Source organism: Anolis sagrei, chromosome 6 (genome assembly GCF_037176765.1).
Source record: "Anolis sagrei isolate rAnoSag1 chromosome 6, rAnoSag1.mat, whole genome shotgun sequence".
In the NCBI taxonomy this organism is placed as follows: domain Eukaryota; kingdom Metazoa; phylum Chordata; class Lepidosauria; order Squamata; family Dactyloidae; genus Anolis; species Anolis sagrei.
This window is the reverse complement of record NC_090026.1, coordinates 50,725,861-50,741,064: the sequence shown is the minus strand read 5'-3', so window position 1 is coordinate 50,741,064 and position 15,204 is coordinate 50,725,861. Positions and strand designations below refer to the sequence as shown.

Here is a 15,204-nt window from a genome sequence, read left to right as displayed (position 1 = left end):
GCCTGGCCATAGATTTTAAATCCTTGTGTGTTATTGTTATATGTGATTTATATTAATTTGTATTGTATTGCATTGTTTATTGCTTTCTTGTTTTACTGATGTGTTGTTGGGGTTGGCCTTATCTACTCGAGTCCCTTGGCGGGGTATAAATAAAGTATTATTATTATTATTATTATTATTATTATTATTATTATTATTATTACAAAACCTGGAGTTGAAGTTTAGCCTCTTTGCTTGGCTATATATGCCATCTTGTATAAGGTAGGAGCAGAAGAGACATGAGACATGGGGTGTCGAAAGTTACAAAGCTTCATGACTGACAGGCAAGACTTACTTTCCACCGAAAGCCGCTTCCTCTTGCGGGTGATGGGCAGCTCCTCCTTCCCAGTTTCCTGTTTGCCTTCAACACCATCGAGCCCATCTTCTTCTTCCTCAGAGTATTGATTCAGTGCTTCTACCAACTCCAGGAACACAGCATCACTGATCAGGACAGAACCCGAGAGCATTTCTGGAAGGAATAATTGGCTGAATGATATTTTAGGAGGATAACCCCACTCAATTGGATCAGTGGGGGGAAATATCAACATCACTGATCAGGACAGAATTCAAGAGCAGCTGTGGAAGGAAGAAGTGGCCGAATTGGTAAGACCACCTCACTTAATGGGGAGTGATCAGCTTCAGTAAGAAATGCAGGTTTTATATCATGGATTTGAGTGCCATGACACAAACCAAATGACATTAAAATCTATATAATGCAATTGTTAAAATCCCAAAATGAAGGGCTAAGGATGCAGCAATTCCTTCACACATTCTCCCCCACTTCTCCCAATATATCTATATAAAAACCTGGGTACCTTCCTCTCCATGGACTTTGCCATCATAGTTGTTAATGAGTTCCTCAATGAAAGTTTCATCTTCCTCTTTCACCTCATCGCCCATGTAAGGGATGTTGCACAGAACAGTTTCATCCTCGACCTGAAAATGGGGCAAACAGATCCTGAGGGAGGGAAGCAGTTGTTTCTTGTCCACTCATCAGGAGGGCCTGCAAACGGCAGATTGCACAGCTGCCTTCACAAAATGCCACAGGGACTTTTTATCTCCTCAGTCTACTGTTCTCCAGATATAATGGACTACAACTCCCTTCATCGTTACCCAGCATGGCTACTGATGGGAGTTGTAGTCCACCACCACCTGTGCTGGGTGGAATAGATGGATTTTTATTTTGCCCAGCATTGTGGAATAGGCAATTCTTATCAGTATAGGACAGTTTCTCCAATACAGTTGGCCCTCCGTATCCATGAACTCTACATCGATGGATTCAGTAATCCAGATTTGTAAATAAATAAATGATTGAATTTTTGATGATGATAATAATAATAATAATAATAATAATAATAATAATAAACTTTATTTATATACCGCACCATCTCCCCGAGGGGACTCAAGAGCGGTTCCCAGGTAAAAATCACAGAACATACAAAGTAAAAACAACATAACCATAAGATTAACAAAACAAAATACACATAAAAATTGTCGCCATAACACACATATATTAAAAGTAACCCTGCCTGTTCAAGGCAATTTAAAAATTTTAAAAGGCCGGGGCCAAGATTTGTGCAAGCCCAAAAATTCTAGGGGCCCCGGGAATTAAATACAATGCTATGGCAGGCAACAATAATATTAGGTACAGGTCTGTGGCTGACTAGAGGAAATGATCTGGGTAATTGGTAGGAAGAATAAGGCTGTATTTGACAATGTGTAGGCCTGAGTTAGAACTGGCCATTTTCAAAGGCTTGTTGAAACCACCAGGTCTTGAAGCTCTTACGAAAGGAGGGGAGAGATGAGACCTGTCTTATTTCCCTTGGAAGGGCGTTTCAGAGGCGGGGGGCCACAACTGAGAAGGCCCTCTCTCTTGTCCCCACCAATCGTGCTTGAGACAGTAGTGGGACCAAGAGGAGGGCCTTCCCGGAAGATCTTAGAGTTCGTGCCGGTTCATAGAAGGGGATGCGATCGCGGAGATAGGCAGGGCCCGAGCCGTTTAGGGCTTTATAGGTCATGACCTGCACCTTGAATTTGGCTCGCCAACTTATCGGCAGCCAATGAAGCAGTGAGGAGCATGCTTTTGCTGTTGAGGCCTACTTTTCGAGTGGATTTGGAGTGGCCAGCCCGATCTCCAGATTTGGCCCCTTATGATTTTTTTTCTATGGGTTTTTTTGAAATCCTGTGTTTATGTGAACCGTCCAAGGACCCTACAAGATTTGAAGACCAATATCCAGGAAGAAATTGCCAACATAACACCTGCTATGCTGGCAAGAGTAATGACAAATGCCAGAAATCGGTTTACTCAGTGTATGGAGAATGGGGGACATCACCTACCTAATTTGATGTTCAAAACTACTTAAAACAAAACTTTAGGTATGCGCCTACATTATAAAAAATTTAAAATTTCTGATTCATACAATGGGTTTTATTAAGTTTTGAAAAAAGGAAATTATGCTGCCTCACCTTGTAGAAGCATACCATAAAATCACCTGGAGGAGCTAGAAAATCCCTGGAGTGGACATATTTTATCAGATGTGGGTAGATGTAACCACAAATATGGGGATCATAGTCTACTCAAATAAATGTTTGAGCAATATATAGCACAGACCCTCTGTGGAATCCCCAACAAAATACAAAACTCTGAGACCCAGATTCAAAGGAAGAGGTTAAGACTCAAGCTGTTATTTGTGAGTGCAACTGGTCACCTACCATGAAATTCTGCTGGAGTGGGGACCAGGAGTACATGATGGGCACCAGAGCTACGGTATTTAGGGTCCTCATGAACAGCGTCTGTGTACTCCAGTTGGGAAATGTGCTCTCAACTGTGCACTGGAGGAGGGAGAAAAGTTTGTAAGAAATGATGGATCCACACAATAGCCCTCCAAAACAGGACTGCTTCTGCAAATTATTATGGCCATTTTATTACATTTTCCAAAGTGGACAAAAGCAATGTATGTTAGTTATCGTGAATAGGGGCCATTTCCTCAGGGAGGCATTATGAAGCCAGTTTATTAAATGATATTACATCAGCAGCTCAATTACCTTGCTTCAACGCTACAGAGAAAGCATTTGTTCTTACTTTTCAAGGCCTGAGCAGTTTAGGATCAGAACAATCGTAACAAATATATATAAGAGACCCTGCCCCAAGATTCTTCAACCTGTGATGTGAAGGGGGTAGGGACCTTCTTGTTAGTGCTACACAGATTTTGGGATTCTCTGAACACAAGATCTACTTACCTTACTTCTCCGCATGCATTCAGACCACCAAAAGGATTAAACTTACTGGTTTTCAAGCTCTCACCCCTTATCAGAGTAGTGGGCTGTGGTCAGTATCCAATGCAAGACACTCTTAACATGGCCAGACTTGCTAATCTGTATTACCTGAAGGATTTCAGGTTTTAATATTGCTATAAACTATTATTCCATCCTAATCTGTGAGCTAGGTGAAATTCCTGACCTACTTTGGCAGGATAGGACATCCAATGCTCACCCTGGGAATCTGCTACTGATTGCATCAGCTCCAAAAATACCCAAAATACCCCCGCCCAAACCAAACAAAAACCAAAACATCCCCCCCCCCCCAAAAGAGAGCAAAACTGACAAAAAACAAAACAAAAGCAGAAGTGCTCAGACATACTTCTAATTTTGATTTTCTAAGTTAAGGGGAGGCACTGTGCCTTCTTAAATGCAAACACTGCCACTTTTAAGAATTTATTTATTTATTTGCGGCATTTTTATATCACCCTTCTCAATCCCTAAGGGGACTCAGGGTGGTTCACAGTGTTGTCAACAGTTCAATGCCATCGATAAAAATAGTATAAAACATCAACATTGAAAAGACAATTCTGCTTCCCTTTCAAATTTTTTGGTGTGGCAGCAAGGCATCATTGGGCCTGGAATCTACAAAATGACCTTGCCTTCTACATACGGTCAACAGACCACACAGTTTCCCCTCTCCTTTAATGAGAACAGAGGGACTAAAGAAAACACAAGGATATAGAAATTCATATACACAATGGGACTACTATGGAGAGAGGAAGCTGCAGCCGTGAATGAAGGGCACATGCCAGCAGATGAAAGCTCTGGCTGTGTACAGGGAAGTCCTTCTGTTAATTCATGCTGTTGCTGCTTCCTAGACAGTTAGAAAGTGAAATTGTGCTCCTGACTTCAGAGAATATTTAATGTTTTTAAAATGATCATCTGCATGTATTTATCTGTATCACTGGTTGTCATGTATAGGGACTAGACAACTGTGGTGGAGGTGAGTGGCAAAATAAAATCTATATAAATAAAAATGTAATGTTTGTTTGTGGGATTAATATAACTCAAAAACCACTGAACAAATTGACACCAAATTTGGACCCAATACACCTATCAGGCCAACAAGTGACCATCACTCACAAAAACACTGAAAAACACAGGGGAAGGGACTTAAAAAGCTAAAAATTAAAAAAAAATCAAACACATGCGGATACCCCCCCCCCCCATATATCTATATATACACATGCAAACACACATATATACACAAAACACAAATATATACACACACAAATCACATATACCCAGACAGGGCCAACACATGACAGGGGACAGCAAGTGCAAAATCTACATAAATAAAAATGTAATGTTCGTTTGTTAACTGAACTCAAAAACCACTGGATTAATTGACATCAAATTTGGACAGAAGACACCTAACAACCCAATGTATGTCCTTCACTCAAAAAAATTGATTTTGTCATTTGGGAGTTGTAGTTGCTGGGATTTATAGTTCACCTACATTCAAAGAGCATTCTGAACCGCACCAACGATGGAATTGAACCAAACTTAGCACACAGAACTCTCATTACCAACAGAAAATACTGAAGGGTTTGGTAGGCAGTGTCCTTTGGCTTTGGAGTTGCAGTTCACCTACATCCAGAGATCACTCAAACAATGATGGATCTGTACCAAACTCTTCACAAATACTCAATATGCCCAAATGTGAACACTGGTGGAGTTTGGGAAAAAAGAATCTTGACATTTGGGAGTTGTAGTTGCTGGGATTTATAGTTCATCTACAATCACAGAGCATTCTGAACCCCACCAATGATAGAAATGGATCAAACCTCCCACCCAGAATCCCCATGTGGGCCACAGCAACGCGTGGCAGGGGAAAGCTGGTAAACATATAAATATTCAATGTCGTATCTGAATTTTCCCCTGCAGTTGTAAAAAAATGCAGAATTTTTGTGGGAGAGTATTTTATATATCTGACACAAATAATACCACAAATTCTACAACTCCTTTCCAACTAACGTGAAGAGTGCCAACCTCAGCAAAGCAACATGCTGCATGGAAGTCTGGAACAGTAAACAATGTGGAAAACTAGGTAGATATTATTCTTGCATGTGACTCCAATTTCTAGGAAAGGATCATAGAGTATCCTATGACACAATATTGTGCTAGAAAACTGATGTATCCAGAGATCACCCTCTTTGCATACCTGTTTGAGAAAAGGGTGCCCACCAACTAGCTTCATTGATTGAATAGGTTGAACTCTCAGCTTCTTCCAATCATCGTTCAGGACGTCTAGCTTTTCTTGAACCTTTGCGTAGTTAGACGCAAACAAAGCCTGGGAGGCAAAACGGAAAAGAGAAGCAGTTTGGACCAACCTCAAAACTCTTAAATCCCCTTTTTGCCTTCAAGCATATTCCATGAACTCAGTTCCCAAATCTGAGAAAGGAATATTAATATATCTCTGTAATCCTGAAGGCTATTTCTGCTATGATCTATGTTTACGCTATCAAACTATAATGCCAAATGCTTGCCTCTTCATCAGAAGTTGCCTGAGTTGCCTCAGGCAGCTGGAAATCCATGAAGTGGAGGAAGAAAGCACAAAGAGCACCTTCATTATTCCCCTGTAATTGAGACTAAAACTGTTCATTCTGATCTGCTCCCCCTAAACTAGTTTGTGACAGGTCTCTATCTTGTATTGTTCCCCAGGACGGAAAATATATTGAAGTCATTTTCTTCTAGCAGGTTTATCTCAATGGTTATTTGAATCACTGACACTTAGGCATGAAACAGGGGGAGGGATAGTCTAGAGCAGGGATCCCCAAACTTAGGCCTGTGGGTCAAATGCTGCCCGTCAAGGTCGCTTACCTGACCTCCACCCTAAACTTTAGACTTAGGGTTGGCCTAGGTCTGAAACAACTTGAAGGCACACAATAACAATCTAATTAATTTGACTATCTCATCAGCCAAAAGCAGACACACATTTCCCACTGAAATACTGGTAAGTTTATGTACCGTATTTTCCAGCATAAAAGGCGACTGAGGTTATAAGACGACCCCCCCCCCCAAACTTTTCAACACAAAATACAGAGTTAGGGATATACTTGCCGTTTAAGATGACTCCGCATTACAGAGACTGGCTGGGGGTGATGGCCTGCTGGACTGTCCCCGTGGCCCCTGCCGCTCTACCCACTCTACTTTCAAGGCCCTCCTCAGAAGGCCCCTGGGCTTGTCTTAGGCCCAAGGAAGTGCCTCTGGAAGATGACTCCCAGCTGTCCCGAGCGGCGGCATACCTGGGATGTGCTTTCTGAGGCATTCTGGGAGCCGTATGAGTCAGGGAACTACGGCTCCCAGAATGCCTCAGTGAGCACATCCCAGGCATGCTGCTGCTGGGGCTGCAGGGAGTCGCTGTCTGAAGGCACTTCCTTGCGCCTCCGGATGGCGACTCCCAGCAGCCCTGGGCGGCGACATGCCTGGGATGTGCTCGCTGAGGCATTCTGAGAGCCATAGGAGTCAGGAAACTATGGCTTCCAGAATGCTCAGCGAGCACATCCCAGGCACGCTGCTGACGGGGTTGCAGGAAGTCATCGTCTGAGAGCCGTAGGAGTCGACAGGGCTGCTGGGAGTCTTACGAAGGTGCTTCCTTGCGTCTTCGGACTTCTCCCTGCAGCCCGGGAAGCAGGGTGCCTGGGATGCTGCTGCCCGGCCTTCTGGGAACCATAGTTCCGACTCCTACGGCTCTCAGAATGTCTCAGCAAGCACATCCCAGGGATGTTGCCGCCCGGGGCTGCTGGGAGTCGTCCTCCAGAGGTGCAAGGAAGCGCCATCGGACAATGACTCCCTGCAGCCCCGGCAGCAGCATGCCTGGGATGTGCTCGCTGAGGCATTCTAAGAGCTGTAGGAGTCAGGACACTATGGCTCCCAGAATGCCTTAGCGAGCACATCCCAGGCACGCTGCCTGGGGCTGCTGGGAGTCGTCCGAAGGCGCTTCCTTGGACTTAGACAAGCCCAATGGCCTTTGAAGGAGGTGAGCGTCAGGGGCAGAGGAGGGCCATGAAACTAGAGCAGGGAAAGTGGTGGGGGCTGCAGGGACAGCCCAGTGGGAGATCACCCCCGGCCAGTCACCATGGCAATACGGCCTGCAGCTCCTCCTCCCCATGCACTCTCTCCACCCTCCTTTTCCTCCCTCCCTCCTAAGGTAGTTTATTTTATTTTTTTCTTTTAATTATTATTATTTTAATTTTATACCCAGCATACTAGACAACCCTCGACTTTTCATAAGATTTTTCAGGCCTAAAAAGTAATCTAGTACGCAGGAAAATATGGTAGGTTAAAATCGTTCATTTAAAAAAAATTGTATTGTTCTTTCATATTTTTTTGTACCAAAAATAAGATATGTGCAGTGTTCATAGGAATTTGTTCATTTTTTTTCAAACTATAGCCCCTCCCCCCACCCAACCAGCCCTCAGCTTTAAAAGTTTTGAGGACCCCTCCCTGTTCTAGAGATTATCCAAAAATTATTTACCTTCTTCTTTTCCTTGAGGATAGAAAGTCAACTACAAAGTAGAAATTTAATGTACTCACAACCCATCTGTCCACCCCTTAGAGGGAATATTTCTATCCACAATCAGCTATATTTTACCTTGGCTCCCATGTTTGCTTGAAGTCTCTTGAGCTGCCTAAGGCGCATGTATTCTGACTTGACTTTTCTTTTCCAGTAAAAGATACATTTTGATGTTGGTGGGGCTGGAATTTCTACTTTTCTGGAGAGAAAAAAAGATGAAGAGCTATATGAACAGAAGTAGAAGGACTTTAATCAAGCTGTGTGAAGGCAGCTTAAGAGGAAATAACTTCCTGAAGAAACTATATTTTCTGACTTGTATGACTTCTGAAAATTAGTTTATTTGGTTTTTTTTGTAAAACTGAATACAGAAGAGAGAAAAGAAATAGTCGGTTCTCTGTATTCACGGTTTCTGCATCCATGGATTCAACCAAAAATGCCAGAAAAATATTTCTTGAAAAAAGATGACAAAAGCAAACCTTGCATTTGCTGAATGCAATCACTACATCATTTAGAAATACTCTGCTAAAGCATTCTACTATTTCAGATCTTCAGTCACTTTCCAGCACTTGCTTAGAGATGTTTGCTGTTTTAAACAAGTGACAGCATTTAACTATGCTGTGATATTTAATGGAACTTGAGCATTTAAAGATTTTGGTACCCAGATGCTAAACCCTAGAAGATACCAAGAAATGAATGCATCCTGAAAGCCTTGAGAATTATTTTGTTCATATTTTGTTCAGTGTCACCTTTCTTTTTTAGTCATTGTTCCCACATTTAAGCTTCTTATGAAATAAGGGTTTTTCCCCCTTTTGGTATTAGTACAGTGAAGTCAAGAAAGTTTTCTTTTTCTTTTTGTATTGGCACAGTGAAGTTGAAAAAACTTATCTGACACCGGATGAGTCATAATCCACTGTCTCAATTATCAACACCACTGAAACCGCAAAACCATATTTGAAGTTCATGTGGATTCCAGGATACTGTCAGGATTACATTTCAGCTTGAGAGTTTGCATGTAATGAGTGGATGTGATTAATGAACAAAGTTGAGGCAACAATATGATTACAATCAGTCCATCACATTTGCTGGGGTTAGGGGAACAGGACCCTTTTGAAATTAAAAACAATCTATATAAATAAAAATGTAATGTTCATTTGTGGGATTAACACAACTCAAAAACCAGTGGGTGAATTGACACCAAATTTGGATAGCATACACCTAACAACCCAATATATGTCCTTCACTCATTTTTTTTATTTTGTCATTTGGGAGTTGTAGTTCTTGGGATTTATAGTTCACCTACAATCAAAGAGCATTCTGAACTCCACCAATGATGGAATTGAACCAAAGGTGACACACAGGACTCCCATAAACAACGGAAAACACTAGAAGGGTTTGGTGGGCATTGACCTTGAGTTTGGGAGTTGTAGTTCACCTACATCCAGAGACCACTTTGGACTCAAACAATGATGGATCTGGACCAAACTTGGCACAAATATTCCATATGCCCAAATATGAACACAGATGGAGTTTGGGGGAAATAGACCTTGACATTTGGGAGTTGTAGTTACTGGGATTTATAGTCCACCTACAATCAAAGAGCATTCTGAACCCCACAAACGACAGAATTGGGGCAAATTTCCCACAGAACTCCCATGACCAAAAGAAAATACTTAAGGCCATCCAGTCCAACTCTCTTCACCAGGGCAAGAAAATCTAATCAAAGCCCTCCTGACAAAGAGCCATCCAGCCATAGAGATAGATATATATGATTCACACACAGAGCGATATAATATCATAGATTTGAAAGGGAGTCCTAAAGAAGGACAATGATATGTTCCATGTTCCAGAGTAGGCAAACCAGACACTTTCCACATCAACCCTGACAAAGAAATACTGTTTACCCACAAGCAAAAAGAAATTACATAGATTAGAAACCATTACTTTATTTTCCAGATCACCAGACTGGGCCACAGCAACTTGGCAGGGGACGACTAGTGAGAAAATAATTTACTTTTTTTTAACCTAAGAGAACACCTCTAGGAATTTCTAGGTCCCATGATCAATTTCTCCTGGGAGCTGACCACCAAACTGCATTGGAGAACTTAGGGAGTACTAAAAAGTGTTCTCTCTAGAAATAAATCTCTAAGGGCACATTATCTGCTTTGACCTGGATTATCTGAGGCCCCTTCTACACTGCCATATAAAACCCAGATTACCGTATCTGCTTTGAACTGGATTATCCTTTTGCCTTGTCCATTTGGCCTGCTCATTCTGCCCATTTGATTTTACATTGTGTTAATTTGCTTTATTTATGTTATTTTGTTACTGTATGTATTTTATTCTGATGCAATTTATGTTGTCTGTAGTCTGTATTTTATTTTTGCTGTATTGCACCTTAGGGTTTGGCCTCATGTCAGCTGCACCGAGTACCCTTTGGGGAGATGGTGGTGGGGTATTAAAAAAAGAATATTATTATAATATTATTATTACCTGGCAGTGTAGATTCATGTAATCTAGTTCAAAGCAGATAATGTAGATTATCTGTGTTGATAATTTGGATTATATGGCAGTGTAAGAAGGGGCCGGGGGTTTAGCACAGCTGGTAAATAACCAGCAATTATAAGATTTATCAACCGGAGGGTTGCAAGTTCGAAGCCCCGGTTCAGTGTGAGCTGCTGACTGTCAGCCCAGCTTACTGTTGACCTAAGCAGTTCAAAAACAGCTTTAACTGTAATTAGAGAAATTAGGTACCGCTAAAAGAGGGGGAGGTGTTTTACGACACAATAAAGAAGATCAGAAAATGTTGGGCAACCAAAAGGATGAATAAAGTCCTGATGGCTCTTCGTCATAGAAGAAAATCCCACAATATCTGCTTTGAACTGGGTTATTTGAGTCCACACTCAGATAATGTGGGATTTCCTGCCTTGATAATCTAGATCAGTGGTTCTCAACCTGTTTTTTGTTTTGTTTGTTTGTTTTTTTGTCGTGTCAGGAGTTGCTCCTGTTGTGAGAGAATTGGCCGTCTGCAAGGCAAATTGCAGGCCAATGTGCCCAGGGGACGCCCGGATGATTGGATGTTTTTATCATCCTTGTTAGAGGCTTCTCTCATGTCCCCGCATGAGGAGCTGGAGCTGATAGAGGGAGTTCATCTGCCTTTCCCCGGATTTGAACCTGTGACCTGTCGGTCTTCAATTCTGCCTGCACAGGGGTTGAACCCACTGCGCCACCGGGGGCTCCTCTCAACCTGTGGGTCCCCAGGTATTTTTGCCTACAATTCCCAGAAATCCCAGTGTTTACCAGCTGCTAGGATTTCTGGGAGTTGAAGGCCAAAACATCTGGGAACCCACAGGTTGAGAAGCACTGATCTAGAATACAGGGCTGTGTGGAAAGGCCCTGGGTTATCTGAGTCCACACTGCAATATAATCCAGTTCAAAGTAGATGATGTGGAGTTTTATTCAGTTGTGTGGAAGTGCCCTAAATGATCAATGCAGATCATAGAATGATAGAGTTGGAAGAGACCTCATGGGCCATCCAGTCCAACCCCTTGCCAAGAAGCAGGAATATTGCATTCAAAGCAGGCCCGTAGCCAGGATTTTGTTTCGGGGGGTTGGGGGGGGCTGAGTTTCGGGGGGGGGGGGCTGAGTCTGAGTGAAAGAGGGTCTAGCCTAGCAAACCTTTTGTATCATTACCCCAATACCCCCATGCATATGAGATATATTGAGCATGGTGATCAGATCATGATATGAATAAACATAACAGTTTAAATAATGCACCAGTAAGGCCTTTTCGTGGACCACCATGAGAATTTCGGGGGGGGGGCTTAAGCCCCTCAAGCCCTCCCCCCCCCCGCTACATGCCTGATTCAAAGCACCCCCGACAGATGGCCATCTAGCCTCTGTTTAAAAACCTCCAAAGAAGGAGCCTCCACCACACTCCGGGGCAGAGAGTTCCACTGCTGAACGGCTCTCACAGTCAGTAAGTTCTTCCTCATGTTCAGATGGAATCTCCTTTCTTGTACTTTGAAGTCACTGTTCCGCATCCTAGTCTCCAAGGAAGCAGAAAACAAGCTTGCTCCCTCCTCCCTGTGACTTCCTCTCACATATTTATACATGGCTATCATATCCCCTCTCAGCCTTCTCTTCTTCAGGCTAAGTATGCCCAGCTCCTTAAGCCACTCCTCATAGGGCTTGTTCTCCAGACCCTTGATCATTTTAGTCGCCTTCCTCTGGACACATTCCAGCTTGTCAACATCTCTCTTCAAGATGATCCACTTGATCTACTTTGAACTGGATTATCTGAGTCTCCACCGATATTTAATCCAGTCCAGAGTGGATAATCCTAATCTTCAATGGTAGTGTAGAAGGGGCCAAAGGGGGTGCCATACTGTGAGGAAAGCTGACACATTCCCTTTGCTGCGGGTCAGAAAGCGAGGCGAGCCATTTTAACTAGCCACTGCGCACTTTAAATTTAAATTGGCAGGAGGCCCATGCCAAAGAAGGCGAGGAAGACGCAGGGAGAAGGCCCCCACTGAAGCCTCTCCTTCCTGCCCTGGAGGGCTGGGCCTAGCAGCCCCCAAAGCGCCCTCACGCCCGTGCCCGGCTCCTGAGGCGTCCTGCTCCCCCTCCCCGCCCTTCCTGCCCAGAAGCCCCTTCCTCCCAGCCCGGCCCGGCCCCACCTCCGAGGGAGGCCTGAGAGGCCCAGCTCCTCGCGCCCCGAGCCCGCCCGCGCGCCCCTCCCTCCCTCCTTCCTCGGGGCCCCTCCGCCACTCACTCCTTAGACATCGCACTCAGATGACCTACAGGGAGCGCAGAGCCCCCTCCCTCCAGAGCGCGCATGCGTGAGAGCGCGCGTCATGCTCTTCCCCCCTCTCCCTCCTCTCCCCGCCCAATTCCCAGCGCGAGAGGGGGCGCGTGGCTCTTTCCAATGCCACGCCCCCCTTTGCCGCAGAGACCCATAAACTTCCTAACTAGACAACCAATACTTTGTTTTTTCTTCCAATGCGGGAAACGTCGGCTGGATCTACAATGCCAGATCATACAGAATATGGATTAACTATATTAATCTGGATTATATGGCAGTCGAGGCTCAAGATAGTTTAGTTATCATGCATGGGCAAACTTCACCCCTCCAGGTGTTTTGGACTTCAGACCTTAATAATAATAATAAACTTTGGGTTGTTGTAGGTTTTTTCGGGCTATATGGCCATGGTCTAGAGGCATTCTCTCCTGACGTTTCGTCTGCATCTATGGCAAGCATCCTCAGAGGTAGTGAGGTCTGTTGGAACTAGGAAAAAGGGTTTATATATCTGTGGAATAACCAGGGTGGGACAAAGAACTCTTGTCTGTTGGAGCTAGGTGTGAATGTTTCAACTGACCACCTTGATTAGCATATAATAGCCTGACATTGCCTAGAGCAAACTTTTGTTGAGAGGTGATTAGACGTCCTTGTTTGTTTCCTCTCTGTTGTTGTGCTGTTGTAATTTTGTTGCCAGTATTAAAAAACTCTAAAATTACAACAGCACAACAACAGAGAGGAAACAAACAAGGACGTCTAATCACCTCTCAACAAAAGTTTGCTCTAGGCAATGTCAGGCTATTATATGCTAATCAAGGTGGTCAGTTGAAACATTCACACCTAGCTCCAGCAGACAAGAGTCCTTTGTCCCACCCTGGTTATTCCACAGATATATAAACCCTTTTGCCTAGTTCCAACAGACCTCACTACCTCTGAGGATGCTTGCCATAGATGCAGGCGAAACGTCAGGAGAGAATGCCTCTAGACCATGGCCATATAGCCCGAAAAAACCTACAACAACCCAGTGATTCCGGCCATGAAAGCCTTCGACAATAATAAACTTTATTTATACCCCGCCACCATCTCCCCAATGGGAACTCGGAGTGGCTTACATGGATGAATGCTGTGGAATCCAGGAAGTTGTGGTTCTGCAAGTCCTTCAGTTCTCACCAAACTACAAATCCTAGTCGTTGCACTTAGGGCCCTCCTGCACAGCTCTATAACCCAGAATATCAAGACAGAAAATCCCACAATATCTGCCTTGTGCTGGGTTGAGTCCACACTCAGATAATGTGGGATATCCTGCCTTGATAATCTAGAACAGTGGTTCTCAACCTTCCTAATGCTGTGACCCCTTAATACAGTTCCTCATGTTGTGGTGACCTCCCAACCATAACATTATTTTTGTTGCTACTCCACAACTGTAATTTTGCTATTGTTATGAATCGTAATGTAAATATCTGATATGCAGGATGTATTTTCATTCACTGGCCCAACATATTACAGCAATAAAATCAGAACATAAACAACAAACAACAACATCATCATCAAAGTACATTAATTTTTAAAAAAATCTTAAAATAACATTCTAATAAACACAATCATGATAACAATGGGCGGGCCACATGTACAGGATAAAACAATTTTTAAAACTGATGAGATAAAATAGGAGAAAGACATTTATGGGGATTTATGAGATTGAACTTCCCATTTGGGGGGCACGAACTCCAGTAACAGAAAAGCGTTGAGGGGTGCAAAATGTCATGGTGTACACCTACTCACCAAAGGCGCAGCGAAAGAGCCAGGTTTTAAGGTTCTTTTTAAATGTTTCTAGTGAAGGGACTTTCCTAATCCCTCCAGGTAAAGAGTTCCAAAGTCGGCGAGCCACCAAGGAGAAGACTCCCTCCCTTGTACCCACAAGATAGGCTTTTGAGATTGGTAAAGGTGACAGGAGGACCTCCCCAGAAGATTGAAGGGCCCGGGTTGGTACATGGAGAGAGATGCACTCACGAAGGTAGGTGGGTCCCAAACCACCAATGGCACTGGAGGCCATTTAACTTATGCAGAAAGTATTGTTTATCCTTGGAGGACATAAATGGAACGTGTGGTGGCTTCTGAACTCCAGATATTCTTGGAAGACACGGATTATCTGGACCCGGCACAGTCTGGTTTTAGGCCGAGGCATGGTATTGAGACAGCCTTGGTCGCCTTAGTGGATGATCTGCACCAGGAACTAGACAGGAGGAGTGTGTCCTTGTTGGTTTTGCTGGACCTCTCAGCGGCCTTCGATACCGTCGACCACGGTATCCTTTTGGGATGCCTCACAGGAATTGGCCTTGGAGGTACTGTTTTGCAGTGGCTCCGGTCTTTCCTGGAGGGTCGTTCCCAGAAGGTGTTGTTGGGAGATTCCTGCTCAACTCCACAACCATTGTCTTGTGGGGTCCCACAGGGGTCAATACTATCTCCCATGTTATTTAACATCTACATGAAGCTGTTGGGAGAGATAATCTGTAGTTTCGGGGTACGGTGT

At 43.7% G+C, this 15,204-nt stretch overlaps 1 protein-coding gene across 2 annotated transcripts in view; it reads right to left on the bottom strand.

Annotated features, from left to right (window-relative positions):
* The window catches only part of EZH1 (enhancer of zeste 1 polycomb repressive complex 2 subunit), a 38,503-nt gene extending 25,764 nt beyond the window's left edge, over positions 1 to 12,739 (bottom strand). For both annotated transcript variants that reach the window (XM_060781281.2, XM_060781282.2), the window contains exons 1-6: positions 12,651 to 12,739; positions 7,958 to 8,078; positions 5,525 to 5,653; positions 2,752 to 2,871; positions 855 to 975; positions 335 to 508 (exon numbers count right to left, since the gene is read on the bottom strand). In XM_060781281.2, the coding sequence (XP_060637264.2) occupies positions 335 to 508; positions 855 to 975; positions 2,752 to 2,871; positions 5,525 to 5,653; positions 7,958 to 8,078; positions 12,651 to 12,715 (730 nt within the window). In that variant the 5' untranslated portion in view covers positions 12,716 to 12,739. The remainder of the gene's footprint in view (positions 1 to 334; positions 509 to 854; positions 976 to 2,751; positions 2,872 to 5,524; positions 5,654 to 7,957; positions 8,079 to 12,650) is intronic.
* Between the last annotated feature and the right edge of the window lie 2,465 nt (positions 12,740 to 15,204).